At 38.0% G+C, this 24980-nt stretch overlaps 5 protein-coding genes across 10 annotated transcripts; 3 read left to right on the top strand and 2 right to left on the bottom strand.

The window, feature by feature from the left end:
• Positions 1–2304: 2304 nt before the first annotated feature.
• LOC148929320 (protein CYSTEINE-RICH TRANSMEMBRANE MODULE 4-like) lies at positions 2305–2958 on the top strand. The gene is made up of 3 exons (XM_089069598.1): positions 2305–2411; positions 2502–2646; positions 2757–2958. The coding sequence occupies exons 1-3, from the start codon at positions 2387–2389 to the stop codon at positions 2800–2802; spliced, it is 216 nt and encodes a 71-aa protein (XP_088925724.1). The 5' UTR covers positions 2305–2386; the 3' UTR covers positions 2803–2958.
• A 982-nt stretch (positions 2959–3940) lies between these two features.
• On the bottom strand, positions 3941–9022 carry LOC125194118 (putative protein S-acyltransferase 19). Of its 4 annotated transcripts, none has more exons than XM_048092162.2 (11): positions 8793–9022; positions 8579–8708; positions 8302–8471; positions 7543–7656; positions 6518–6928; positions 6377–6445; positions 6207–6278; positions 6000–6128; positions 5827–5907; positions 5533–5733; positions 3941–5421 (listed from the first exon to the last, which is right to left on the bottom strand). In XM_048092162.2, exons 3-11 carry the CDS (start codon positions 8344–8346, stop codon positions 4336–4338), a joined length of 2208 nt encoding a protein of 735 aa, XP_047948119.2. In that variant the 5' UTR covers positions 8347–8471; positions 8579–8708; positions 8793–9022; the 3' UTR covers positions 3941–4335. The 4 variants fall into 4 exon arrangements, with proteins under 4 accessions (XP_047948119.2, XP_047948122.2, XP_047948121.2 ...); XM_048092165.2 differs by having other exon boundaries at positions 8579–8697; positions 8871–9019; XM_048092164.2 differs by having other exon boundaries at positions 8871–9015.
• Positions 9023–11035: 2013 nt separating this feature from the next.
• On the top strand, positions 11036–14954 carry FAR1 (FRS (FAR1 Related Sequences) transcription factor family). Of its 3 annotated transcripts, none has more exons than XM_089057215.1 (8): positions 11037–11220; positions 11586–13770; positions 13909–13965; positions 14085–14153; positions 14274–14336; positions 14420–14488; positions 14573–14617; positions 14713–14954. In XM_089057215.1, the coding sequence occupies exons 2-8, from the start codon at positions 11659–11661 to the stop codon at positions 14764–14766; spliced, it is 2469 nt and encodes an 822-aa protein (XP_088913341.1). In that variant the 5' UTR covers positions 11037–11220; positions 11586–11658; the 3' UTR covers positions 14767–14954. The 3 variants fall into 3 exon arrangements, 2 of the variants coding, with proteins under 2 accessions (XP_088913341.1, XP_047950148.2); XM_048094191.2 differs by having other exon boundaries at positions 11038–11220; positions 11614–13770; XR_016128952.1 differs by lacking the exons at positions 14573–14617; positions 14713–14954 and having other exon boundaries at positions 11036–11220; positions 11614–13770; positions 14238–14336; positions 14420–14436.
• Positions 14955–15796: 842 nt separating this feature from the next.
• Positions 15797–16526, bottom strand: LOC125197228 (uncharacterized). Its single transcript, XM_048095944.2, has 2 exons — positions 16088–16526; positions 15797–16020 (listed from the first exon to the last, which is right to left on the bottom strand). Exons 1-2 carry the CDS (start codon positions 16430–16432, stop codon positions 15934–15936), a joined length of 432 nt encoding a protein of 143 aa, XP_047951901.1. The 5' UTR covers positions 16433–16526; the 3' UTR covers positions 15797–15933.
• Positions 16527–21413: 4887 nt separating this feature from the next.
• Positions 21414–24334, top strand: RUG3 (Regulator of chromosome condensation (RCC1) family protein). Its single transcript, XM_048089170.2, has 6 exons — positions 21414–22025; positions 22331–22470; positions 22913–23107; positions 23243–23371; positions 23449–23604; positions 23835–24334. The coding sequence occupies exons 1-6, from the start codon at positions 21478–21480 to the stop codon at positions 24026–24028; spliced, it is 1362 nt and encodes a 453-aa protein (XP_047945127.2). The 5' UTR covers positions 21414–21477; the 3' UTR covers positions 24029–24334.
• The last annotated feature ends 646 nt before the right edge of the window (positions 24335–24980 follow it).

Here is a 24980-nt window from a genome sequence, read left to right as displayed (position 1 = left end):
TATTGCACTTCTTTCTCATTGCTAAGGTCACGTGTTTGATTCTGTTTGACCACAATTTAATTTTCTTATTTTGTTAAAACAAATTGGTGTCTAAAACTGTAACCATTGGAAATATATTCAATAATATTTTATAATTGTGTACTTCTTGCTGTAACAATTGTTAATTTTTTATTATATTTAATAATTATTATAAGAAAATGAAATTTTTTTATTAAATATTAGTAAGGTTTAGAAAAATAAAATAGAATGTTTAGGTAATCTAAATGATGACGAATATTGTTTACGTTTTCACCGAAACTTTCCCCAAATAATGTAAAAGATGATTTCTGAGTAACAGTATTACTTCATGTAAAAATTTATCGCACCCCCAAATTAAAAGTTCTGGATCCGCCACTGCTCGACCTCGTCGGACAGTTCTTCCATTGCCAGTGCATACAGTTGATGCTCCCTAGCATCCCAGGGAGGCCGTGCACCGTCTCGTGCATCCGCATCAGACTCTGGCAATCATCAGCAGTCGGGCGTCGCAAATATGTGTCGCCAAAAGCCTCCACAACTAACTTACAAAAAGGGCCAACTGGCGGATCGCAACCGTGCACTTCTGCAACGGCGTAAGTCCGGGTCTGCCGATCCCGTCTTCCCGATACTGGAAGTACTCATCACGTCCCTCCAACGTGTGCACAATGCGGAGAAAAAGATCTCGGGTCATTCTAAAACATCGGTGAAAAACATTCGGGCCCCACCTTGGATTCTCGGCAAAATAATCTGCGAACAGACGTTCGTGCGCTACGTCGTGCTCACGGGGGACATACGTCCGACGTCGTATCGGGCGAGGGACCCGCGCCACCGCCGCCGCTTGCTCCCGCTGCATTTGTGCCAAACATTCCGCCTTGGCTTCATTAACGACATCGAATAAGACTCGAGTCAAGGTCCGTCTGCAGCCATCCGATGTACTCAAATCGTAGTTGTCGGGATTCATTTTTGAGACGATGAAAGAGAATAATTGAAGAAAAATTGAAGAGATGTGAAATTTGAGTGTGTGAAATGGTAGAGAATTGTAGTGTTTAAATAAGAAAAAATTTTGGAAAAAAATAATAAAACGCGTGAGCATCGTTCGACCCATCGTCCGCGTCGTCCACAGTGGCGGACGATGCGACGGACGATGGGGTATCCTCCGCGCATCGTCCGCACCATTACGGATGCCCTAAACGTGGACGAAATATCGTAATTTCGCATTGAGATGAAAGGAAAACAGCATGATGGTAGTGGAGTAATATATATTGACTTGTTCGAGTTCAACAAGAATTATTTTTTAACAAAAAAATACTCCATACTTCAGTGGAAATGGATGTATAAGCTTATTAGAATATGTTATGATTAATAATTCAAAATATGCTTTCCAAATGGGATTAGAAATGACAAGAACAAATGTACAATACTTTTTCCTTGCTATAGTAAATCTCTAAACAATGAATCAAGAAATTGACCTAATACAATGTAGAAAAAATACATTAATAACCAAATCCTCAACCAGACCCGTTATCATTAATATTTGAATTTGAACATAGATGCAAAGTCCAATCTGAGTAGATGCAATCTCATTAATATTAGAGAATTAGAATAAGGATTTTTTGTGGGCTATATAATTTCATAATTATACTTTTCCATTGAATGCATATATATCTAATGAATCTTTTATTTCAGGAGATTATATTACTTAAATACACCAAGTGATGCGAATCTTCGAATCATCTAATAGATACTAATGCTCTAGATAAGAGCATGACATTTGCATGTGTTGAAAAAGAACCTTTATGTACAACAAAAATTTCAAAAAGTGAATATTGATGTGAGACATGGAGTATAATTATTTATTAATTTCTTATATTAAATTTTTTGGCCTAGTGCAGGTGGATTCTTGTTCCACAGCCTCTTAAAGGTGGTGGCGCCACCTTCTTAAGCAATTTCCGCCAACTACTCCACCCCCACCTGCCCCTTTTGATTAATCGTCAAAAATGTTATTCCATATACTTCACATTTTTAAATCTTGAATGAGTCAAAGTGGGCTTTAAATCTTGGACATATGAAATATTTTTAAAGGAAGAAATTTGTAAATGTAAGTTAGTAGTAATTATTGTCTTAAGGTTACGTTGCACTCTCTCTATCGCGCGCTATCAATAGTTTTACAAATATTATAAAGAATTGAGACTGGTTATGAAGAATTAATAGTGGAGTAGTATTATTTATGATAATAAGACAAATATTTTAAATTTGTATAGGAATTAGTATAGGAGTATTTAGTAGTATATTCAAACTTGAATGGTTCCTAGCTTCTGCGTCTATATATATTCTCATCAATCATATTTCTCATACAATTAGCTTAGACGCCATGAGCAATTACAACCAACCTCAAGGTGCACAGATATTAATTAATAAGTATAAATACATATCCTACTAATATACATATATGATTTTGATGTGATTCGTGTTTATTGTAATTGTAGCAGCTTATCCACCACCAGGCACGGCCGCAGCCTACCCGGTGGAGCCACCGGGAGGCTACATGGCGCCTCCGCCACAAGCTGGTTTTGCGGTGAATGATCCGCCCGCAGACACTCAGTCCAGGGGCGACGGATTCTGGAGAGGATGGTTACTTTTCTTCATTCTCTACTCTTTTTTAACACTCTTATTTTTGTGCATTTAAATAAAAACATTGGTTTTAATTAATTCTCTTCTCTTCTCTCCTCTCCTGATTGCAGTTGTGCTGGTTTGTGTTGCTGCTGTTTGTTGGATGCTTGTTTCTGAGCATTATGCAGTTTGGAGAAAAACATGGTCGTTTCATCTTTCATTTATTCACGTGTGTTTATTTTATTTATGTTCCACTTTTCATATCATGATTTGGGATTAAAGTATTGCTGTATTATTACTATATGTTAACAAGAATCATGACTTCCCCTTAAATCATGACTTATTGTCAGCACTCGTGATATTCGTGGGTGAGATCGAATGATTGGGGTTATGAATATTATAGTACTAATGAGTAACTTAATGTTGTAAGTTCATTACGCTAACATATTATCTTATGGAGTTCTATAATTTTTAGTTAAATCAGTATGATCAACTTTAGTAAATACTATAAAATTAATTATAAAGAAAATATCGTTACTACTTTAATCAATTTTATAAAGTAGTAATTATTATTTCAAAATAAATAATTGATCATAAAGGAAAGTTTTTTTACTATAGCCAATCAAGTCAATTTTTAAAATTAATTAATGTACTTACTAAGTAGTACTACACCATAGACATATATATGCAAAGTTGTCTTTTTTTTGTTATGCTAAATACTTCATCTCATACTGTCATTTAAAGATGTTTATCATTAAATATTTTATTTAACTTACTTGTTAATAAATGAATTTAATACTACTAGCTCATACCACTCATATTTTTTCACAAAAATAAAATACTATTAGTAATAGTTTTCTACTAACTTTCTTCCTCGTTCCTTTACATTTCTATACATTTTCGACTAAACAAATTGATACATCTATTCAGTAGGGAGTAATATTATTTTGAAAAACCCAGAAAGCTAAAGCAAGATTCATTTTAATTTTGAATGCAAAAATAAGAAATAATATATGTAAAAAGTACCCCATAAATGTTTAACTTTATATGCCCACAACCTAAAATTTTATAGTAGCTTTTTATAATGTGGAAGCTCATAATTATTTACACATATCATTGGTTGATGAGTATACTTCAATTGGTTCATTTTAAAAATAATAAAATTGAGAACTGAAAACTCTTAACAGACTATAGTGGCTTATTAATAGTACATGAAATTCAAGCCCTTGTATTGACGTTTCAAATTTCGAGGATTCCAGCGCAAATATATTATTTTTGGTTCGTTAATAACCTCAATTAATAGAGTAACAGCTCCTTGTGTCAATATTCATCCCTTAATCCTAAATACCACTGGTGGTTGAAATCTGATGATTAAATCAAACAATACACACAAATCTAAAGCATCATCAACAGCTAGGAATGAATGCAAACCTACGCGGGTGAGCCAGTCGAACCGACCAAACCGCACCAGCCACAGCCGGGTCTTAATCGAGTGTATTGATACAACGAAGCAACAAAAATGTTAAATAACCGAAGCATGCGGTGAGAAGAAACCACTGGAACCTAGCCGCAGCTTATCTTTCGTGTGAGGAAGAGGTTCCGATGGGGGCACGAAAACGGCCCCCGTCGAGGGGTTTCTTCTAGTCTGCAGCTCGTAGGCATATGTGGGAACGAATGGCCGCAGTAGGGTTTCTTTGGTCGAACGAGATATTAGAAACTCGATCCCGATGGAGGGTTGAGCTCAAAATCCCCAGGAATGAAAATCGGGAGCTGGTTCGAGACGGCATCCCTCTTGAATCTCGAATCTCGAGGCAAGTTGATGGGCAGCTTATCCTGTCCGTCTTTTGAGCTCGAGCCTCCTTCACCTCTCAGCCCGTCTCTGATCGGAGCACTGAGAAGGGGGCCGCCAAAGAAGATGGATTCTCCCGTGTACGTCAGCTTATCCGACTGGTGGACCGCGGGCTTAGCTAGGGGCGGTGGAGGCTCTCGAACGGGGGCAGCCAGTCTCTTATCTTGATTGCTTGTCGCTGCAGTAGTGTTTGGTAGAGCAGACGGTAAAGATGGCCTTTTTCGGGCTTCAGCTGTTGATAACGGAACGGAGACGTACCTCCCAGCTTCCTGATCCCAAACAACGGACGTTCTTTTCACGTCTCGAATGAAGGAAACTGCCGGAGCAGCAGTCAGAGCAGTCGGAGCAGAGAGCAGGAGGGTGTCGGGACCGCTATGCCTCTGCATAATCTTTTCGTCGAAACCTGAGGAGTTAGGGAAGACCGGGTTGTTTCTAGCCGGAACAGCCGCTGCTCTAGAGGCCAGCGGCTGATCTGAGACGAGAGGGTTCAGACCGCGAGGTTGTGGAAGAGGGCTCAACGAGACGGATTCGTGAACATGACCCGGACTGCTGAAACTGCTCATGCTTTGAGTCCCGGTCTCATACTCATCCCGGCTGCCTTGACTCGGGGCGAACGAGTGCCTCCGAGGCGACAGCCTGAGATCGTTCCGGGCATCTTTGTTTCCTCCGGTGTCGGTGCTCATGCTACTTTTGATACTACCGTTCTCGCTCGAACTTATCTCAGAATCAGGCAAACGACGACCATCAAGAGGACGCAATACAGACGACGATGCCCTTGCTTTTGCAGCTGCTTTCATTGCGTCACTCGAGTCTAGTTTAGCAAGCTTCCACGCACTGATCCGAACTCCCTTTTTCGGCCCCTTATTTCCCTTCTCACCCGATCCGTTAGCATCCGGATCAACTGTAGACGGGATCATACCAGGTCCTAACTGCGGTGCAACTTCTTCCTGAGATGCATAATTCGGAATCAGAAATAGTCTTCAAACACGGCATGGGTAGAAGAAGACGAGGACGACCCTTATAATCAAGAAAGTCACTCAATTAACGTAGAAGTGTACCTGATAGTCAACAAAAACCCGAGGAGGCGTGCACCAAGCACCCTTATATTGCAGCCCCAATGAACTTCCGCCACTGAAACCAGTCGTTGCAGAACCAGATGGAGAATATAAAATATCCGGGACCTCCTCGTCGACTGATGCTCCTGGAGGCACTTCGCTCATGGCCCTCATTGCCACGACATATTCGTAAGTTGTAATGCCCTGTCGCAATAAAGAAACCGATTAATCACTAGACGTATCCAAAGGAGATATATGGAGGAAGAAAACGGAGACTGCATAGAGGTGAGAGTCAACCTTTCGTATTAGGATCATGTGGAAAAAGAAAAGTTCGCCCAAGGGCACACATGCCAGCAAGGACACGGCCGAACATAAAGCCTGTAAACGAATAAAACACGAAATGATAAGAAAGACTCCACTTTATAATCACGTATTCAATTATTCAAACAATATATTCATGAAGGTGTTACCACAACAGTTGCAAATGGGGCACGGGAGAAACCATTTCCTAGCCGATCAACTATTTGAGCCTCCATATAATGCTTATTGGTGAAGCAACGAACTAGAACGCCAATGCCCACTCCAGCTTCAACAACAAGCTGGGGAAAGAGACAGGACAAGAGATCAGTCGCCCCGAACGTTTAGAGTCACTAACTCTATAATTCCTAGAGCCTTACCCAAACTAAACTGATGCCCATAAGTGAGATAAATGTGGCGTAGTTCTTCCGCCCTACGCAGTTATTGAGCCACTGCAAAGCATTACACAATGATGTCAGCTACTAAACACACAAATTTATTTGAATCTTCCTAATCAGAAAGGGACAATGCACGAAATCAGTGGATCTACCCGACAATGATGATCGAATCCATCCACACACTTGTCACAACTTCGACAGTGCTTGCTGAATTTCCGAACCTATAAAGAAGTATGCGGTCAGTGAGAAATAATACTAATAACAGATAGAAATCTCAGAAACAAATAATCTACCTCAGCGTTGCACAGCGTGCAAAACAAAGCATCTTCCCCTGTACCTTCCAGCTCAGCTGTTTCATCCTGTTTGCGGCAATCTTCAAGAACAAAGATTGCGCAGAGAAATCCGCCGAAAAAATGGCAGAACGAACTCCTTCTTGGAGGTACCGCTTGAGTGTTGGATTTCACAGACTCAACCGAACCTTTCTTACTAGAGTTAGCTCCAGCAAAGGAACTTCTTGAGGGAGAAGATGCACATGAATGAGTTCCATTACTACCTTCATCATATTTCCTTCTCAGACCATGTGCAATCGATTCACGCTTTTCCCTTGCCTCATTCATTAGCTCAGGGTCGAATTTATACATGATGCCGGGGTCTGCCGGGTTTATTGCAGTAGATCGAACATAAAGAATAAACACCAATGTTGCCTGCACATGAAGAAAACCTTGATACAATCAGTCCTTTTTCAGTAAAAAAATGCTTTATTATTATAGGTTGAAAATTGTCTTTTCCACTTCAGAATATACAACTTCTTGAAATCGGAATCTTTATTTTATTTTCATGAATAATGGCTGCCTACAACCCAACGATGCTCACGCAAAAGCCAAGAGTTTCCTTCACATTATGATAGTTAAACAAGAAACCTTCACTGTATTGACCTTGATATTTAAGCAAAGCCTACTTTAAGTTCAACTTTGAAATAACACACTTCTTACATATTTCCATCGGAAGAGGCTCAAATAGCACCACTCATGTTCTTTTGCCACTCCCTTTAAAAAAATGAACCCCTTTTAATGGCTAAAGTCACTAAGTGAAGGGATCTCTATTGTACTAATTGAAAATATGCTACCTACAATTAGCTACTTCATTTTGCTCATTCTTTTAAAATCATGAATTCCATATTTGAGACATACTCCATGCCGAGCTTTTTAACTTTTAAATTTGTGTGGATCAATATTACTGCTGTCTAATCAGTGCCCATAGATTGTAAAGGTTGGTGTAAAAACATATGTATGTGTGTGTCTGCAGATAAAGCACATACCACTGGGGAATAGACACCCATTAGAACGTACTCCCATATTCGGCCTCCAAGAAATGGAGCAAAGAAAGCATAAAATGCCACCACTAACAAGCAAAATACTGTAATAGCAACAACCTGCGAAAAGACAGATATTAAAGGCACGGTCAATGGGCTCACATCTGGAATAAGTTATGAGAATATTTGAAAAGCAACATTAATACAGAAAGTTAAAGTCATATCCTATTATGATGAGATCCAATCGCATAACCTATAATGATAAATGATGAGATGGCAGGCTTAAAGTAGCGAATAATCCAAATGTTGCTCAGATTCCTCACAATTTAATAAAACAGACCACTCGTTGCTACAAAATAGTGAGATACTAATGATCATTCCTTCAACCACACTTAGAAATTACTCTCTAGCAAAACATACAAGCCAATGCTAAAGCATCACCATTCTCATCGAACACAACCAAATCCACGAAATGTGATTGCACGGGCCACTAAACTTTGAAGTTAGTGACCTTGCTCTCTTACAAACTAAAATGATGTACACAAACTTGCCAATTTATTATACAGCTTAAACCAATTCAAGAAATATAAGTACATAGATCATAATAAACCCCAACCCCAAAAAATTCCAGTTCATAACACCACCATTAAATTAGTTGTAAAATTGGCCAATACCATACAAATCAGCATCCAAGCATAAGCACATAAGATTAAAGAATCCAAAAAAAAAAAACGTGAAAACAGGAAAATGAGCTAGAACAAAAACCTGAAAGGTGTGTGCCGGCAACTGCCACCCATGTTTTCTCACCATCACTTCCTCACCTCACCACAATAGCTGCTCTCACCCTTTCACCTCAACCCCCAAATTGCACGCACTCCAGCGTCAACTGTGTGTCAAGGTTCCAACTTTACCCCTCCCCACACCCTGAAAATCAACTTTACTCAAATGGGGTCAGCTAAAACACCTAAACAGCTAAACTCAAGAAGCGGGAAACAAATGCAGCAAAAACAAAAAAAAATCCCAAAGAAAACCCCCAAATTACCCTCTCATTTCACCTAAGCCGCTGCTGCTCTCCTTTTTCCTTCGACCCCCAAATTGCACGCACTCCAGTCTCCAGGGTCAACTGTGTGTCAAGCTTCCTACTTTACCTCTCCCCACACCCTGAAAATCAACTTTACCCAAATGGGTTCAGCTAAAACACCCAAATCTAGGAAGAGGAAAAAAATGCAGCAAAAAAAGAAGGCCCAGAGAGAAACCCTTTTCCCCTTTTCTCCCAATCAAAATATTCTACACAGGAATTGCACAACAGTACAAGACAAAAGTTACAAAACCACCGGAATTGGTTAAAGCTTTGTCCGTTTCCAGTGAGTTGCTGCAAGAAAAATTGAAGTAGAAACAGACAAAGGGACGGCGGGGAGAAGTTGAAGGCCCGGTGACTATGTGTTGTGTGTGTTTTTTGGAGTTGGTAAAGTGCAATTAAAACATTTTCCTTACATACATTCTTGATATAAAGGAAATGAGATTTTAATGTTGTCTTGTTGGTTAGGCCCCACCATAATTTATTAGTACTACTACTATTATTTTGAGTTTTTAATATTTTTGATGGGAATTACCTCAAAAAATCAAGGGAAATATTAAGTGTATATTTTCATTTTCTAATGTTATGCTTATAATTGTACTTATGAATGGCATTATTCTCAATCTCACCGGTCACATCAATTCTTAATGGTTGCTATAATAAATGATGAATCTAACGATAAATGCCTTTTTTTTATTATTGTTATAGGGAATCTTACGATAAATGTCAATGTGTAAATGATTTTATAGTGAATAAAACAAGAATACAAGATGTGTTCTAATAAGGGATGTGGTGATCGGTTAACTTTCTACGTGTCAAATTAATCAGCATGTATAAATCTACTCTTCGGATACAAAATCGGACTATATATTTAAAATCATAGAAATCATGTATGAAAACAAATTAAGATTTCGTAATAGACATTAGTAGTACTATGAGAGGGTGATGAAATTCATGCTTATAAATTTAGTAAACGGTGAAAAATTTAGTCACTTTATGTTTCGCTTAGAAACTAAAAAATCTAAAACTGTGAAAAATTGACATTTAACGAATTCGTCAGTTTTTAGTATTATTTTAGCAACCGCATTTGCATGCAAATTTGGTCGAATCTCACTTAATCAAAATTATATATAAAAATTTAGAAAAAAAATCAAATTGATTTTAAATGCCTGCATTGATATGGATTACTAACAAATTACTCCTTGTATCTTAGATTCTACCGGTAACTTCAACAGGCAAATACCCTCTGGTAGGATTGATAACATAGGAATAAATTTTTATGAAAAAAATGTCATTTCAATATAATATACTTTGGCAGTGTAACTCATCTAGGAATAAAATTTTATGAAAAAATTGAATTTCATCCCTAAATGCATGCGCTTAAATTCTATTCTTCTTGTCCGTCATTTATAGTCTCATTTTGATTTGACACGAGTTTTAAGAAATGTGAAAATGAGTTAGTGGAATGTGAGTTCCACTTTTTTATTACGATTTTATAATAAAATATGAAGATAATGATTTAGTTGAATGGCGAGTCCATTTAACCTAAAATCGAAAATAAAACAAATGGGTTTTTAAATCACGGACGTCCCGAAATGACAAAATGAAAGTGTTGGGGTATTATGTTTGTTAACTATTTCAAAATTAGAAAGTATAGTACTTTTTAAGGACAGACTAATAAAAAAATACTTAGTTCGTACTTCAGACAGAAGGAGTGTAATCTTCAATCCTTTCATAGAGAATAGTCTCATCATGTGTGGATGGTACAAATTTCAATAAGAATTTGGTAAAATAAGAGAAAAGGAGAAAAAATAGATAAAGTATGAGATATTGAGAAAAAAAAAATAGATAAAATATAAAAGAATGTTTATTTATTTATTTAGAACTGAGAGACTATTTTTTGTGCATAATAGAAGCAAAAAACGATGAAAGTTTTCTTATTCATCTTTCTTGTCTATAAAAATCCAAATTTTGATGCTCAAGACTCCATAGATGGTTTGAACTGTATAATAACAATGATCTATTTTTTCACTCGAATGGTTTATAGGGGAACCCTACCTTCTAAAATTTATTTTCTGTATATGTCCTGTAATTTGTACTCCCTCCGTCCTATGATAAGTGAGCCACAAAATTTTTTGGCACGGAATTTAAGAAAATGGAGTTTTGTTAGTAAAGTGGAAAATGAATAAAGTAAGAGAATTAATAAAGTGCAGAGAAAAGTAGGAGAGAGAATGTCAAAAAAGAAAATGACTCACTTATCTTGGGACATTTCGAAAAGGAATATGAGTTGTTTATCTTGGGACGGAGGGAGTAATTGAATTCGTGTCCGTTTGAAATGACACGATTGGACTATTTTTCATTGACAAAGGGTGTGATAATAAATAAATTTATTTATTATTATTATTATATTATTATTATTATTGTATGAGGAGAGAGCAAGTGTGTAGATGGGAAAATGAAAGTAAATTTCCCAAATTTCGGTATACAATTATCGTAGAACCCCCTTTTCTATCTGAATCCAATTAGCCAGCTGAAAAACCCTGATCAACTACGATGACGGATCCAAGGCGCTGCTAGAGACGATTGTGAATTCTCGAAGTATTTCGGTAAGACAATGTTTGTGATTTAATTATTAATTCACTTCATTTCTGTTTGTAATTTTTGCTGATTTTCTGGAATTTTTCACATATGTTGTTTTCATTTTTGCCTCATTTATCTTCGAGTACTCGAAAAATGAGAATCTCTAGGGCTGTGCCGATTGATAGACTGGAATCCATGAGGGTAATCTTTGATGATTTTTGTCGGTAGCAATAAGAAATTTAGAGGCCATTTTTTTGCAGAATTCCGAATTTCATCGTGTTTATGGCTATGATGTTCTAATTAGCTTCTGTTTTTGTGTAATTTTCCATGAGCAGTGAGGAAGATCCGGTGTTTTGCTTTCTTTGAGTTTTTCATGTTCTGTATTTTGCAGCTTATAATTGAGTTTCTCGTGCTCACAGTTTAATCAATGCTAGAAGCAGTAGTTTGGAGAAACTGTGGATGCTATGGTGGATTTTGAGGACAATGTGGGAGGTGGTGAACAAAGCATTGCGTCAAATGTAGTGGATATTGTAGATGCTGCAAAGAGTCGGGAGGGCCAGGTAAGCAGTTCGTCTAGAAGAGATGCTGTGGAGATTGAAGGAGACACCTTTGAACCACATGATGGCATTGAGTTCGACTCCCATGAGGCTGCCTATTCGTTTTATCAGGAATATGCAAAGTCTATGGGTTTCACCACCTCGATCAAAAACAGCCGCCGCTCAAAGAAAACAAAAGAATTCATTGATGCTAAATTTGCATGTTCAAGATATGGAGTCACACCAGAATCAGAGAGTGGTGTCAGCAGAAGGCCGAGTGTTAAGAAGACGGATTGTAAAGCCAGTATGCATGTGAAGAAGAAACGGGATGGTAAGTGGTATATTCATGAGTTTGTAAAGGAACACAATCATGAGCTTTTGCCTGCCTTAGCATATCATTTTCGTATCCATAGGAATGTGAAGTTAGCTGAGAAGAGTAACATAGACATTCTGTATGCGGTTAGTGAGAGGACGAGGAAGATGTATGTTGAGATGTCGAGACAAGCTATAGTGAGTCAAAATTGTTGCCTCACCAAGAATGAGTTTGATCACCAGTTTGACAGAGGTAGGTTCTTGGCCCTAGAAGAGGGGGATGCTCAAATTGTCTTAGAATATTTTGTGCAAATCCAGAAGGAGAATCCTTGTTTCTTTTATGCAATCGACTTGAACGAAGATCAGCGAGTGAGGAACTTGTTCTGGGTCGATGCAAAAAGCAGGAAAGACTATGCCACCTTCAATGATGTTGTGTTCTTCGATACTAGTTACACAAAAAGCAGCGAGAAGATGCCTATTGCTCTGTTCCTTGGGGTGAACCATCATTTCCAGCCTATGATGCTTGGATGTGCATTGCTAGCTGATGAAACCAAACCAACATTTGTTTGGTTAATGAAGACATGGCTCAGAGCGATGGGCGGCCAATCTCCGAAAGTTATAATCAGCGATCAAGATAAACAATTGAAATCAGCAATTGAAGAAGTTATGCCATATTCACGCCATTGCTTTGCTTTATGGCATATTTTGGAAAGAGTCCCCGAAACCCTTGCCCACGTGCTAAAAAAGCACGAGAATTTCATGAAAAAGTTCAACAAGTGCATTTTCAAGTCATTGACAGATGAAGAGTTTGACATGAGGTGGTGGAAGATGGTCAGCCGATTTGAGCTACAAGAAAATGAATGGATTCATTCAATCTATGTGGACCATAAAAAGTGGGTTCCTTCATTCATGAGGGATACATTTCTGGCTGGGATGTCCCCACATCAGCGATCGGATAGTGTGAATTCCTTTTTTGACAAATACATTCATAAGAAGATCAATTTGAAAGAGTTTGTGAGACAATACGGGGCAATAATTCAGAACCAGTACGAAGATGAAGACATGGCAGACTTCGATACCTGGCACAAACAGCCGGCACTAAAGTCGCCTTCACCTTGGGAAAAACAGATGTCGGCAATCTATACCCATGCTATATTTCGGAGATTCCAGATAGAGGTCCTGGGTGTTGTAGGATGCCATCCTAAGAAGGAAAAGGAATACGGAGGCAACACCACTTTTAGAGTTGATGATTGCGAGAAAAATGAGAATTTTGTAGTAACATGGAATGAAGCAAAGGTAGAGGTTTCTTGCTCTTGCCTAATGTTTGAATACAAAGGTTTTCTTTGTCGGCATGCAATGATTGTCCTCCAAATATGTGGTCTTTCCAGTATCCCGTCTCAATATATCCTAAAGAGGTGGATGAAAGACGCCAAAAACAAGCAAATGTTGGTCGAAGGAACTGAAAGAATCCGAAATAGGATACAGAGGTATAACGATCTATGCAAGCGTGCTATTGGATTGGGAGAAGAAGGTTCCTTGAGTGAGGAGAATTACAACATTGCTTGCCGCGCTCTAGTTGAAGCTCTGAAAAGCTGCGTAAATATAAACAACGAAAACCCTGTAGATTGCAGTAGTAACACAGGTGGACTTCGTTTTACTGAAGAAGAGGACCTGCTGCTCCCACCTGCCAAAACCATTAGGAAAAATAACACAAGCAAGAAAAGAAAGGTAAATATTGTTACATCCGTTGAATTTCATTTCGTTTTTAATGCCTCTTTGCATTGCACAAAAGCTTGTATGAGGTTTTCTGGAATAACTGTTACCAAACCTGACTTTGACTTTCACTGTTGAAACTTTTTACCCCAGACGCAGCCAGAGCCAGAAGCAGTTGCGATTGATACTCAAGACGGTTTGCAGCAAATGGTGAGCTATAAAGTTTGCAGTGTATCAAAGTGATAAAATTTAGTTGAATTTTCGACATGCCTTGAGAGTAATTATATACTATTTTATATGATATCATATGTTCTTGTTTTAAATTATAGGAACCTCTAAGCTCAGAGGGAATCCCTTTAAATGGATACTATGGATCTCAACAACATGTGCATGGACTGGTACGCTTCTATGCAATTGACGTGGAAAGTTTCGTTTCTATGATGGAGTATTGTGCTAAATATACGATTTTTGTGGAATGTCAGTCTTATCTATAAACACGACTCTTTCTTATACTCCAGTTAAATCTGATGGAGCCACCAAATGACACATTCTACGTAGGTCAACAGACTATGCAGGGACTGGTAGGTTCACTGTCTTGCTCGTTATACATATACGCCCCAGAGTGAGTCAATGTAACATATACGATTTTGTGATTCAATTTTAGGGACAATTGCATTCCCTTGCTTCTAGCCATGACAGTTTCTATGGTGCTCAACAAAGTATGCCTGCAATGGTAATATGCTTTCATTGCCATGTCTTACAACCTCTTAACAACAGCTACTTAGAAGAGTATTTATCTTGTGCTGTTTCTTTTCAGGGGCACTTGGATTTTAGACAACCGACGTACACTTATGGCATGCAGGTAACTTGCAACAACGATATACTGAAAAACATACTAATCACTTCACGAAATAGGTTCACATTTTATAACTCGATTTTTGCAACGTGCGTATTCAGGATGAGCAAAGTATTAGACCAGCACAGCTGCCTGGTACGGCTAGACATGCTTGAGAATGCTCTACATATATGACGAGGTTTCTCCTTTTTTGAACTTGATGTTGTAATATGTAGATAATTTAGCAACTCAATCTCCACAAGTAACCTCCTAACAAACGCAGCTTATGTTTGTTGCAAGTTATTAGGGAAAAAACTGTGAGTTGGATATTTGTGATCAATATTTCATCTTACATTTCTTTTCAGTGTGTTTTTTCTTAGAAAGTTGTTAGAAAATTCTGCTAGATAAACAATGTGGAGTAGCTCTTCTGAGAGAGAAGCCATGAGTAGTGCCTTTTGCAGTTTGGTTAATTTAGATATATGATTGGAACACTTGATGAATTAATTCATAAGGCCGAGGCATTGCTCATTCATCATCATATCATCAACCAATCTCTTGTAAGCATAACTAGATTCACCTTCAACACAGTCATTCTAATATCCAACTCCACTGTCATTTTCTTTTCTTTTTTTTGGGAAAAATAATTTTCAGATAATACTATAATAGATTAAATTACGTCGTTAACAATTTCTATCATGCCATTAGGTTTATGACAACTACGTCTTGATCTGCACTTCCAGCACTTGTCCACGTTTCTTTATTTTTGACGCATTTGTTTCTCGTGTGCTGTGGAAGTCTAATAATAGCGTAGAATTATTAGAAAATATTTATATATAAAATGTGAATGCTAGTAATATGTAATTTTGCACACGTTGTTGTATAAATGTTGAACAATTAAATGTGATTATGTGAGGTATAAACATAGTAGTTACTACAGAAGAGGGGCAATTCATGCACGGACGAGAAAATTCGAAAATTCAAATTCATACACTCCATGATAAATAATTCACACTAATAATTTTTATTAATATATTGCATACATAGTGTGTTATTAAATCATTGTCTGTAAACAATAAATATAGCAACGGTCACTTTGAATTACTACTACATACTAGTGACAAGAGTCCAAGATAATTATTCTTTGTTTGTATGCCGTTAAACTGTCAGACTGTGTCGGTTAATATCTTATTGAATCTCCAATAAACATGTAAACAACAGTTTGCTCATTTAAAAGAAAATTAACAAACTTTTAAAGCATAATTCAATTTAAAATAATAGTGTAATAGTACCAAAATAGTAGTAGTACAACTGAGAAAAAATGATGATCTGAGTAAGATCAAGATTCAAGAATGATCAAAATCCAAATTCGAACTTTTCTTCATTCTCTTCTTAAACTGATTAGCTGCACCCTTCATCACTTTAGCCAATCCCTACACACACACAAAAAATATCACCATCCAATCTATAAGATTACAAAAACAAACTTAGAAGTTGTACCTTGGGACTAGGTGAAGGGTGGCGCCGCGGAGAAAACCTGAAAGACCTCCGCCTCCGCCTCTTCATCTTGATGCACCTGCTCACATTGTTAAGCACAGCATCGGTGAACTTCCTCTTAATTTTCCCAGCAATTTTCTTGGTGTTTTCAAGCAAGCCCACTTCTTCATAAGTGAGCAGCGCAGCGCGGGGGAGGAGAGGGGACCAAATGGAGCTCTGGGCGTAGTTGAAATCCAAGGCAGAGTTGTCGGGGAACTTGTAGAGGAGGTCATTCGACATGGAAGATTCTAGATACTCCACCACCATCAAGAGTGGCGGCGGAGCGCCGTCGCAGGAGATCAGAGGCATCGGAGTTTTGCGCTGAGAAATTTGTTAGTTGTCAAGAAAGAACAGAGAAATGTTGTCTTAAAAGTAAATCGGTTGAAGTAGCCGTTAGAGGTTTTGGACTATTGTGGCAGAAAATGTACATTACATTCGTATTAAATATTTCCACACCAAATGTTTTTCTCTGAGAATATTAATACTTGATCCCAAAAATATGGCATTGTCTCGTGATTTGGATCCACTATTCTTACTACTACTATTTTATTTATTTTTTAATAGTTCGTCTATGGTGATTAATTTCTATGGTTTGGTGACTTTGTTTCATTACTAATTTGATTTGTATGCAATAAGAAAATTAATTTAAGATAAAATTAAATTAGAGACCTAAGAACTAAACTACAAATACAAAGGAAATAGCTATATAACTATGGAAATACATAGAAAAAGAAATTTAAAGAAAAAGTTTGGAGGCTCAGTTTAGCATGGTCTATATTCATGGACATAATTTTACTAAAAAGAAACAATATATGGCCTCAACAACCATAGATTTGGCTACGAAACCTAACCAACACTTAGGAATCGTAAACAAGTATTCTCAAATGGTACATAATCCACTTGTTAGGATTCATGTCGTCATCTAATGATAGCGTTTACTCATACAGAAAAGTTATACTTTTTGGGTCACTTAATTCTAGTGTTTAATCAGATCTACATCTCCGTAATGTAGGATTCATTACACTTCAAATTTGAATTACATTGTGTTGTTTCTACATCTCGGTGGCTTAGGGTTCATTATACTTCAAATTTGAATTACATTGTGCCGTTTCTACTTTAAATTTGAATTACATTGTGTCGTTTCTACTCCAAATTTGAATTAGGAAACGCAGAAACGCAACGCCATTCTATTCTTGTTTTCTTTAATATTTTCATTCTTAATTATTATTAATTGATTATGAAAAAACATTAATTAATTATGATTATCAATTTTGTAAAAATGATTATATCGAAAAAAGTTTATCCTTAATTGTATTTAATTAGAGAATAGATTTATCATTTAATACTCCATCCGGTGTATCGAGGAGTACTATATTTTAGTGAGTTATATCCATTTATAATGTAATTTTAAATATAAATCATTGGATTAAACAAAAAAATTAATTAATTGTTTTCATTACTATCTTAAACATCAAATACACACTCATGTTATATTCACACAAAACTAAATAATAACATAATTGATCCTAATTTTGTTACCAAACGAAGGCCTTAACATAAAAATTAACTCCGACAAAAAATGACTCCACTCCACTAAAATTACTATACAGCTTTAATTTGGGTGCTCAAGTACCAATCGAATCAATTGATCGCAATGAAAAATACACCCTCCAAATTTAAAATAAGTAAGTACTCACTAATTTTTTATTTTAATGTACAACTAATTTTGTGAGATACCAGAAAATGGAGAAAATTTGTGACAAATAACCCTAATCGAATTTCACACGATCAAAATTGATTCAAGAATCCATCAAGAAATTATGAAGAATCGAAACCCAAATTGGAATTTTTCATCTCCATCACCATCAGTTTAGCCGGAGAGAGCTCCTCCCCCGCCTCTTCATCTTGGTGGCTCGCACAGAATCGGTGAATTTCCTCTTGATTTTTCCAGCAATTTTCTTGGTGTTTCTAAGCAAGCCTACTTGTTCTTCTTCCTCAAAAGTAAGCTTTCTTGAAACGCCGCCGCAGCGGGGGGACCAGATGGAGCTCTGGGCGGAGTTGTCGGAGAACTTGTGGAGGAGGTCATTCGACTTGGAGGATCCGAGATACTCCACCACCGCCGCAGGTGATCACAGGCAACGGATTTTGCGGTGGAGGAGGAGATGAAAATTTGTGATTAGGCGGTTTTTACTTCTGGAGAGAGAGCAGAGCAATGGAATTGGGAAAAGACTAGCCGTTATTTATAGGGTTTGGACCAATTGACCAATGTAGTAGTCATTTTCTTTTACTTTCTACTCTCTCATTTCTCTTTTATTTATTCATACAAATTTAGTACTATAATCCCTAATTAATTTATTTTCAATTAATCATTAGTCATGTATGTTCACTTTGTAATATTCTTTTTTTAAAAATAAAAAAAATCATATATGTATTGTAATACTAAGCTTATGAACTTTAATAATGGTACTAAATAAAATATGTAAATATATCATATAATATCTATAAATTTAATTTAAAAATTTAAACTCTTAATTTAAAAAATTCTATAATTTTAGTACATGTTTTTATCGTCTATATTTAAGTATTAGGTCATCCGCATTCCAGTTTCTTATCCGTCTCTTAACCGTCTCATCTCTTCACTATTCATGGACCCCACTGTACTTTTCACCCATCTTTTAACTAAGAGACAGCACCTGCATCCCTCCATCTCTTAACCATCTCATCCCCTCCATCTCTTAACCATCTCATCCCTTAACTATTCATTCAATTTTATTTTTTATTTTTAATTTCAACAAATTCAATTAATAAAAACACACTTCATTAAATAAAATAAAAATTACAATTTAAAGGCCTAAAAAATTAAAAAATACATAATTAAAATCCTAAAAAAAATTAAAAATACATAATTAAAATACTCTAAATTAAATTATAAAAACTACACCGCCGGCGAATCATCCCCAGAAGTCGGCGGTGCACCCAAGTTAGATCGATCCTGAATACCAAGTTGAGCTTTCATATGCTCAATTCCGTCCATATGGGCTTCAAATTGGCGATGATTCATTTTTGAAGTGTCAGCCATCATGGCGAGCAGGTACATGGACATTAGGGTGTTCGAGCCCGTGCCGGAGCCCGAGCCCGCCTGGCTTGATTCGTCGCGGCCCCTCCCCCTCCCTTTCCCCCTCGCTCTAGCCGCCTTCGCCGCCTTGGTCCCTTGGGGCCGACGTCGTGAACCGGAAGACCCCCTGCATCATAGTTTGGCGTGCCCTCTTGTGAGGTGTTGCCTTCGCCGCCATCACTAGATGAGTAGTGGCCACGCGCCGTGTGCTTCGTGCGTTTCGAGCCTGACTCGACACCGCCAGCCCACCTTTCAAGGTGGTGGACTTGCGACCAAACATCGACATGCTTGAAATCTTTACCGACGTCGTCTTTGAAGACCCGCAACGTCGCTCTCAGAATGTCGGCTCCACTGGCTCCGCTTTGGTAATTCGCCTCTTCTGCCCTGTATATCGCGCAAATTTTTTTGACATCTTTGTCTGCGGTCACAATGACTGCGGAGCATCTTCACGTTGCGGGCAAAGGTCTTCTTCGGCCTTCGTGCGTTGTAAACTTCGGTGACTTTTTTCCAGAAACACATGTGGGTTTGTTGATTCCCGACGACAGGATCGTACGAGACGTTGATCCAAACGTCGTACAGAGCCAACGTCTCCTTTTGGTTGTATGGAGGACGGGTGTCGTCCCCCACAACCTCGTGGTCACCCTCTTCCTCCTCCTCATTGACGCCGATCCTGACGCCGATCCTGGCGGAGCCTCCACCTATCGGCCGGTATTCCAAAGTGCGTTCAGCCGGAAATTCTCCGGAATTTGGGATAATCCCGGCGATTGCCCACACCTCTGGGGGGGAGGGACGATAGTATGCATCCACATCAAAATGTGGTGTTTGGTACGCTGGCGGAGTCGTTGAGCCTTGGGTGCCCGACGACGAACCGGAAGTACCCAAAAAGTTGTACATGCTCACCCAATCGTCAAACGAGTTCAAGTCGAACCCGCCGGAGAGCCGCGAGCCGCCGCTGGAGTTTCCATCGCCGGACATTTTTTCAACAATTGGAGAGAAAAAAATAGATCAGTGTAATGTTTGTGTGTAAAATGGAGAATGGAAGAGGAATGAAGTATTTATAGAATAATAAAAGAAAAATAAAAAAATATTGAAAAATTCTACCGTTTGCAATGGTCATTTTGCCGTTTAAATTTTTTTTTCGAATTTTTGAATTAAAAAAAATATAATTTATGACGTCATAATTCGACGCCCACTCGCGGGCCGGCGAGTGGGCGTCAATGCTATCCGCCAGCGCGCGCCACGTGGCCTGCGCGCGTGGCGTGACAGCTCGAGGCCGACCTCTTCCACACGCGACGCGCGACGAGCTGGCTCGTCTCTTCGAGACGAGATGCATGCCGCATTGCCGTCTCGATGCCAGCTCGTTTCGTCGAGACGAGACCGAGACAGCATCGAGCCGCGATGCGGATGCCCTTAGTACTTGTTATAGGAGTACTATTATAGCGATTATAATTTATTTTATATTACGAGGTTTAGTTATGAAAGAAGATTGTTATGAATAATGATTACAACATCACCGTTGTGCCTGTTCTTTTGATGTGTTATCGACATTTTCAACTTGTCCTACAATCCAATTTAGGTCCCTAGCATTAATTCTCACTTCATCACTAATTGAACCAAACTTATTTGCCTTATATAAATTTTCAATATTTTCTTATTTTTATCATTAAATTTTTATTTATGAATATAAATACATGAACTTTGATTTTTTTTCTTTTTTTCCCTGATAAACAATTCCGATTTTAGATAAAAGCTGATGTGGAGTACACCATATAACCATCTACGCGACAAAAGGTAATAAATTATTATGACATGTTATTAGCTTACAAGTACATAAATTTCAATAATTTCTAATTTCTATTCTAAAATTTTATTTTTCTAATTTGAATATATGAACGATGAGTCTTTTTTAAAAAAAAAATTTTCCAATAAATAATTTCAATAAAAATACAAGTATTTTATAATTGATAATAATTTTATCATTTTTAATTACAGTAATTTTTTATTGTGTTAGACAATGAAATCTCGTATTATTAAAACCTCATTGCGTGCCTGGCATGAACAATATTTACCATTCTCTTCCTCACTCTTACTACTCTTACTTCACCAATTTTAATTTAATTCCAGGCATATCTTTGAAGTATTTTAATTACTAGATAAATAATTTGATGTTTTTATTTATATCTGTGGTTTACCGCTTAAAACTCTCCACCCCAACCCCAAAATTCTGCCGCCGCCAGGTATGGCCGTCCGCCGCCGTATCATTACGTCCATCTCGTCTTCCACCTTCAGTTGCAATTGGTCGCGCTGCATATCCTCTTCCGCCACCAATTCGCCTCCTCTTATATACGATTACTCCAAAAATTCCTCATCCACCGCCGCCGCCGATCAATCTGTTACCCTCCAGCTCCTCTCATGGGGTCGCGGCGCCTCCGGTCAGCTCGGTGGTGGAATCGAGGAAACCAGGATATACCCGGCGCCGGTATGCACCATCATTGCCCCACCTAATTTCTCCCTAACTCGCTCAGTACCCGGCCGTCTCCCCCAACTCAGTGATGGCGAGTCGCCGTTGGAGGTGGGTATTTCTTGCGGGTTATTCCATTCGGGTCTGCTGGTGGACGGAAAGCTGTGGATTTGGGGTAAAGGTGACGGCGGCAGGCTTGGATTCGGCCAGGAAACCTCGGTTTTTGTTCCTGCACGGAACCCTAATTTGGAATCTGATGTGAGAAGCATTGCTCTCGGCGGCCTCCATTCCGTCGCGCTCGATGTCCTTGGCCGCGTATTTACTTGGTCAGTGCATGATTTAGTACTCTGTTTCGTTTTAATTTTGATTGATTTGTAGCTAGTGATCTGGGGACAACTTTTGGCTTAGTTCTGTTCACTGAGTTGTTTATTGTGGAGATTAATAGTAATAGGCATTTTGAAGAATTGTCTTTGTAATCACAACGCTTCTGCATCTTAACTGTAGTTAAATTTCGTTGTCAGACAAAACTCAAAAACTATGATTTCATTGCATGTTCTGGCCTCCATCGATTTGAATCAGGCTATACTGTTTGCAAATCTTGATACCTCTTTTTACGAAATGAAGTTTTCAGGGGTTATGGTGGATTTGGTGCACTTGGGCATTCGGTCTATCACAGAGAGCTGTTGCCTAAAATGGTCGAAGGATCTTGGGATGAAGAAATGTTCCATATTGCAACCAGTGGAACACATACAGCTGCCATCACCAAATCTGGTTAGACACTTGTTCTCTTGAAGTATTTTTTTTGTTAAACGGACAAGTCTTTCCTTTCTAGATTATTGGATGATTCAACTTTTGTGGATTCTTGAAAGCTTAAACCTATTGTATCATATGTTGAGTTGTTGCTATTTTTAACTCACTCGACCATCATATATTGGATGACTTAATTCTGTTAGCATTGCACATCTGAGTGTAAGTTTATTCGCCTCAATGGTAGTGATCTCATCCCATTAGCTTGAATAGAATTATATGCATCATAAGTATGGCATGAGGATAGAGGGAGAGTTACTTTTATACTGTGCCCTTGCATTACTCGGATTTGTCACGTCTATATTCTGGTACTACAAATCTGAAGTCCTGAAGTTTTATACTGCTGTATTTTTCAAATACTGTAGTTTATTGTATCTAAATCTCCTACTATGATATTGTGATAAAGGGAAACTCTATATTTGGGGGCGAGATGAAGGGGATGGTAGATTGGGTCTTGGTCCTGGTCGTGGCCCAGATTTTGCTGGTGGTCTCGGCACGCCTACTGAAGTAAAAGCAATGCCTGAGCCAGTGGCTGCTGTTTCATGTGGCGGCTTTTTCACTATGGCATTAACTGAAGGGGGTCAGCTTTGGAACTGGGGCGGTAAGTATTCCATTTCCTAGTTTTTGATGTGATTGAAGAAATTGCAAAAATAAGTAACCAATACCAAATATTACAGTTTTCCAGAACCATTTATACTTTCCAGCATAGTTGAAGTTTTATATGTTTCCTTTGTAGCAAACTCCAATTATGAGCTTGGTAGAGGTGACAAAATTGGTGGCTGGAAACCCCAACCTGTTCCTAGTCTCAAAGATGTTCGCTTAGTGCAAATAGCTAGTGGTGGATATCATTCTCTTGCTTTGACTGGTACGGATATATGCAAATCTTATTAGTCTTAAAGCTTTTATGTATCTGACATTTCCTTGTCGTGCATACATAATCAGATAAGGGAGAAGTTCTTTCATGGGGGCATGGAGGACATGGTCAACTAGGTCATTCTTCCCTTCATAGTCGAAAAGTTCCTGAACCTGTTGAGGCCTTAGCTAATGAGAAGGTCACTTATATTGCTTGTGGAGGTTCATCATCAGCTGCTGTAACTGGTACTAAAACTACTTATATCTGCACAAATATTTTTATAGTTAATGCAAAACAATTCTCAGAATTACAAAATTTTGATATATGGCATATGGATATCAACAAGACTGATACAGTTTCTCCTTTTTCATACTCCATTCTCTTTCTGTTTCTGTTTCTTTTGCTTATGTAATTTGTTAGATAATTGAACAAATTATAAAGGGATTACTGAGAAAAATGCTCTTTGCTTGACCAGATAAAGGGAGCTTATACATGTGGGGGAACGCTGCAGATTGTCAACTTGGCGTTCCTGGACTTCCAGAATTACAATCGTCTCCTATCGAGGTTAAATTTCTCTCCGATGATGATGGGTTAGGAGACCACAAAGTGCTTTCTGTTTCTGTTGGTGCTTCTCATGCTATGTGCCTCGTTTCAAGATCAAGTTGCTGACAGGTGAACTAACTATCCCCCTCAAAAATGGTCTACTCTGCTGAGACATTGGCAGCATTGTTTGTAGCATCAGGTTTATTATCATATATCAGTGGTTGGGATATCTCCTAACCCTTCTGGATTTAGTGAAGAAATGATGAAAAGTAACAAAGAGATAGTATTGGTAAGTTTGCTTGAAAAGAAGTGTGTGCTTTTGACTCGGACCAAGATTGGATCTGCAATAATCTGGTGTACCCTACTTGGACCTTATGTTTTAGGAACATTTTGATGGTGTGGCCCTATATTTGATGGTCCTTTTATGTCTCATTACTCTATTTGAGTTGTCAATAGTCAATCATTTTGAATGCCACATGAACAAGTTTTGAGCAAACAGTATTTCAACTTTGATTTTGCAGAAATAATAATATTGGACTCCCTCCTCTGTATTGTATGCTTAAAATAAAACATAAACAATTGAAAATACATTGCTTGATTGAATTATCTACGAAAATAGATAAAGTAACCTCTTAAAAGCTGAAAAGTTTCAACTGCATTACTCTTGGACTTGTTGTTGAGTAATGTCTGGCCATAGCCCCAGCATTGAAGTTTTATTCAATGTTACTTAGGTGAAAAAAAGAGAGTAATGAATTAAAAATGTAGGCAGTACTACTTGGTAGTCTTGAAATATTCAAACAATATAGATAACCTTCTCTCTCACATTATTTCAAAACAAATAAAATAACCTATATTCCAAACAATATTTTATAGTATTGAAAGTTACTTTAATTTAGCTTCTAGCTCTTTCTCTGTGATCATTTAACCTGTATTTTTACAGCACAAGCAAACATACAAATCTTCACTTGAAAGTGAGAGAAAATAGAAGGGGACTGGAGAGAGTAAATAAGCCTAGAGAGAGAAAAGATCCCCAAATGGGACCCACAAACACCGACGCCGGGATGCATGTGCAACACCC

Source organism: Salvia hispanica, chromosome 4, assembly GCF_029641045.1.
Source record: "Salvia hispanica isolate PSC_SH4W2 chromosome 4, Shi_PSC_v1, whole genome shotgun sequence".
NCBI lineage: Eukaryota > Viridiplantae > Streptophyta > Magnoliopsida > Lamiales > Lamiaceae > Salvia > Salvia hispanica.
The sequence above is the reverse complement of the archived record's forward strand: the minus strand, read 5'-3'. Positions and strand labels throughout refer to the sequence as shown.

Excerpts from the sequence above, each read along its gene's own strand:
- LOC148929320 (XM_089069598.1), top strand. The coding sequence starts at position 2,387 with ATGAGCAATTACAACCAACCTCAAG. Across the intron at positions 2,412-2,501 it reads CAATTACAACCAACCTCAAG|CAGCTTATCCACCACCAGGC; the intron begins GTGCACAGATAT and ends TTGTAATTGTAG. Across the intron at positions 2,647-2,756 it reads GACGGATTCTGGAGAGGATG|TTGTGCTGGTTTGTGTTGCT; the intron begins GTTACTTTTCTT and ends TCCTGATTGCAG.
- LOC125194118 (XM_048092161.2), bottom strand. The coding sequence starts at position 8,346 with ATGGTGAGAAAACATGGGTGGCAGTTGCCGGCACACACCTTTCAG. Across the intron at positions 6,279-6,376 it reads GATTCGATCATCATTGTCGG|TGGCTCAATAACTGCGTAGG; the intron begins GTAGATCCACTG and ends AATGCTTTGCAG. Across the intron at positions 5,908-5,999 it reads CCCCATTTGCAACTGTTGTG|GCTTTATGTTCGGCCGTGTC; the intron begins GTAACACCTTCA and ends ATTCGTTTACAG.
- FAR1 (XM_089057215.1), top strand. The coding sequence starts at position 11,659 with ATGGTGGATTTTGAGGACAATGTGGGAGGTGGTGAACAAAGCATTGCG. Across the intron at positions 14,154-14,273 it reads AACAACATGTGCATGGACTG|TTAAATCTGATGGAGCCACC; the intron begins GTACGCTTCTAT and ends CTTATACTCCAG. Across the intron at positions 14,489-14,572 it reads AACAAAGTATGCCTGCAATG|GGGCACTTGGATTTTAGACA; the intron begins GTAATATGCTTT and ends GTTTCTTTTCAG.
- LOC125197228 (XM_048095944.2), bottom strand. The coding sequence starts at position 16,432 with ATGCCTCTGATCTCCTGCGACGGCGCTCCGCCGCCACTCTTGATGGTG. Across the intron at positions 16,021-16,087 it reads ACCCTTCACCTAGTCCCAAG|GGATTGGCTAAAGTGATGAA; the intron begins GTACAACTTCTA and ends GTGTGTGTGTAG.
- RUG3 (XM_048089170.2), top strand. The coding sequence starts at position 21,478 with ATGGCCGTCCGCCGCCGTATCATTACGTCCATCTCGTCTTCCACCTTC. Across the intron at positions 22,026-22,330 it reads CTTGGCCGCGTATTTACTTG|GGGTTATGGTGGATTTGGTG; the intron begins GTCAGTGCATGA and ends TGAAGTTTTCAG. Across the intron at positions 22,471-22,912 it reads AGCTGCCATCACCAAATCTG|GGAAACTCTATATTTGGGGG; the intron begins GTTAGACACTTG and ends ATTGTGATAAAG.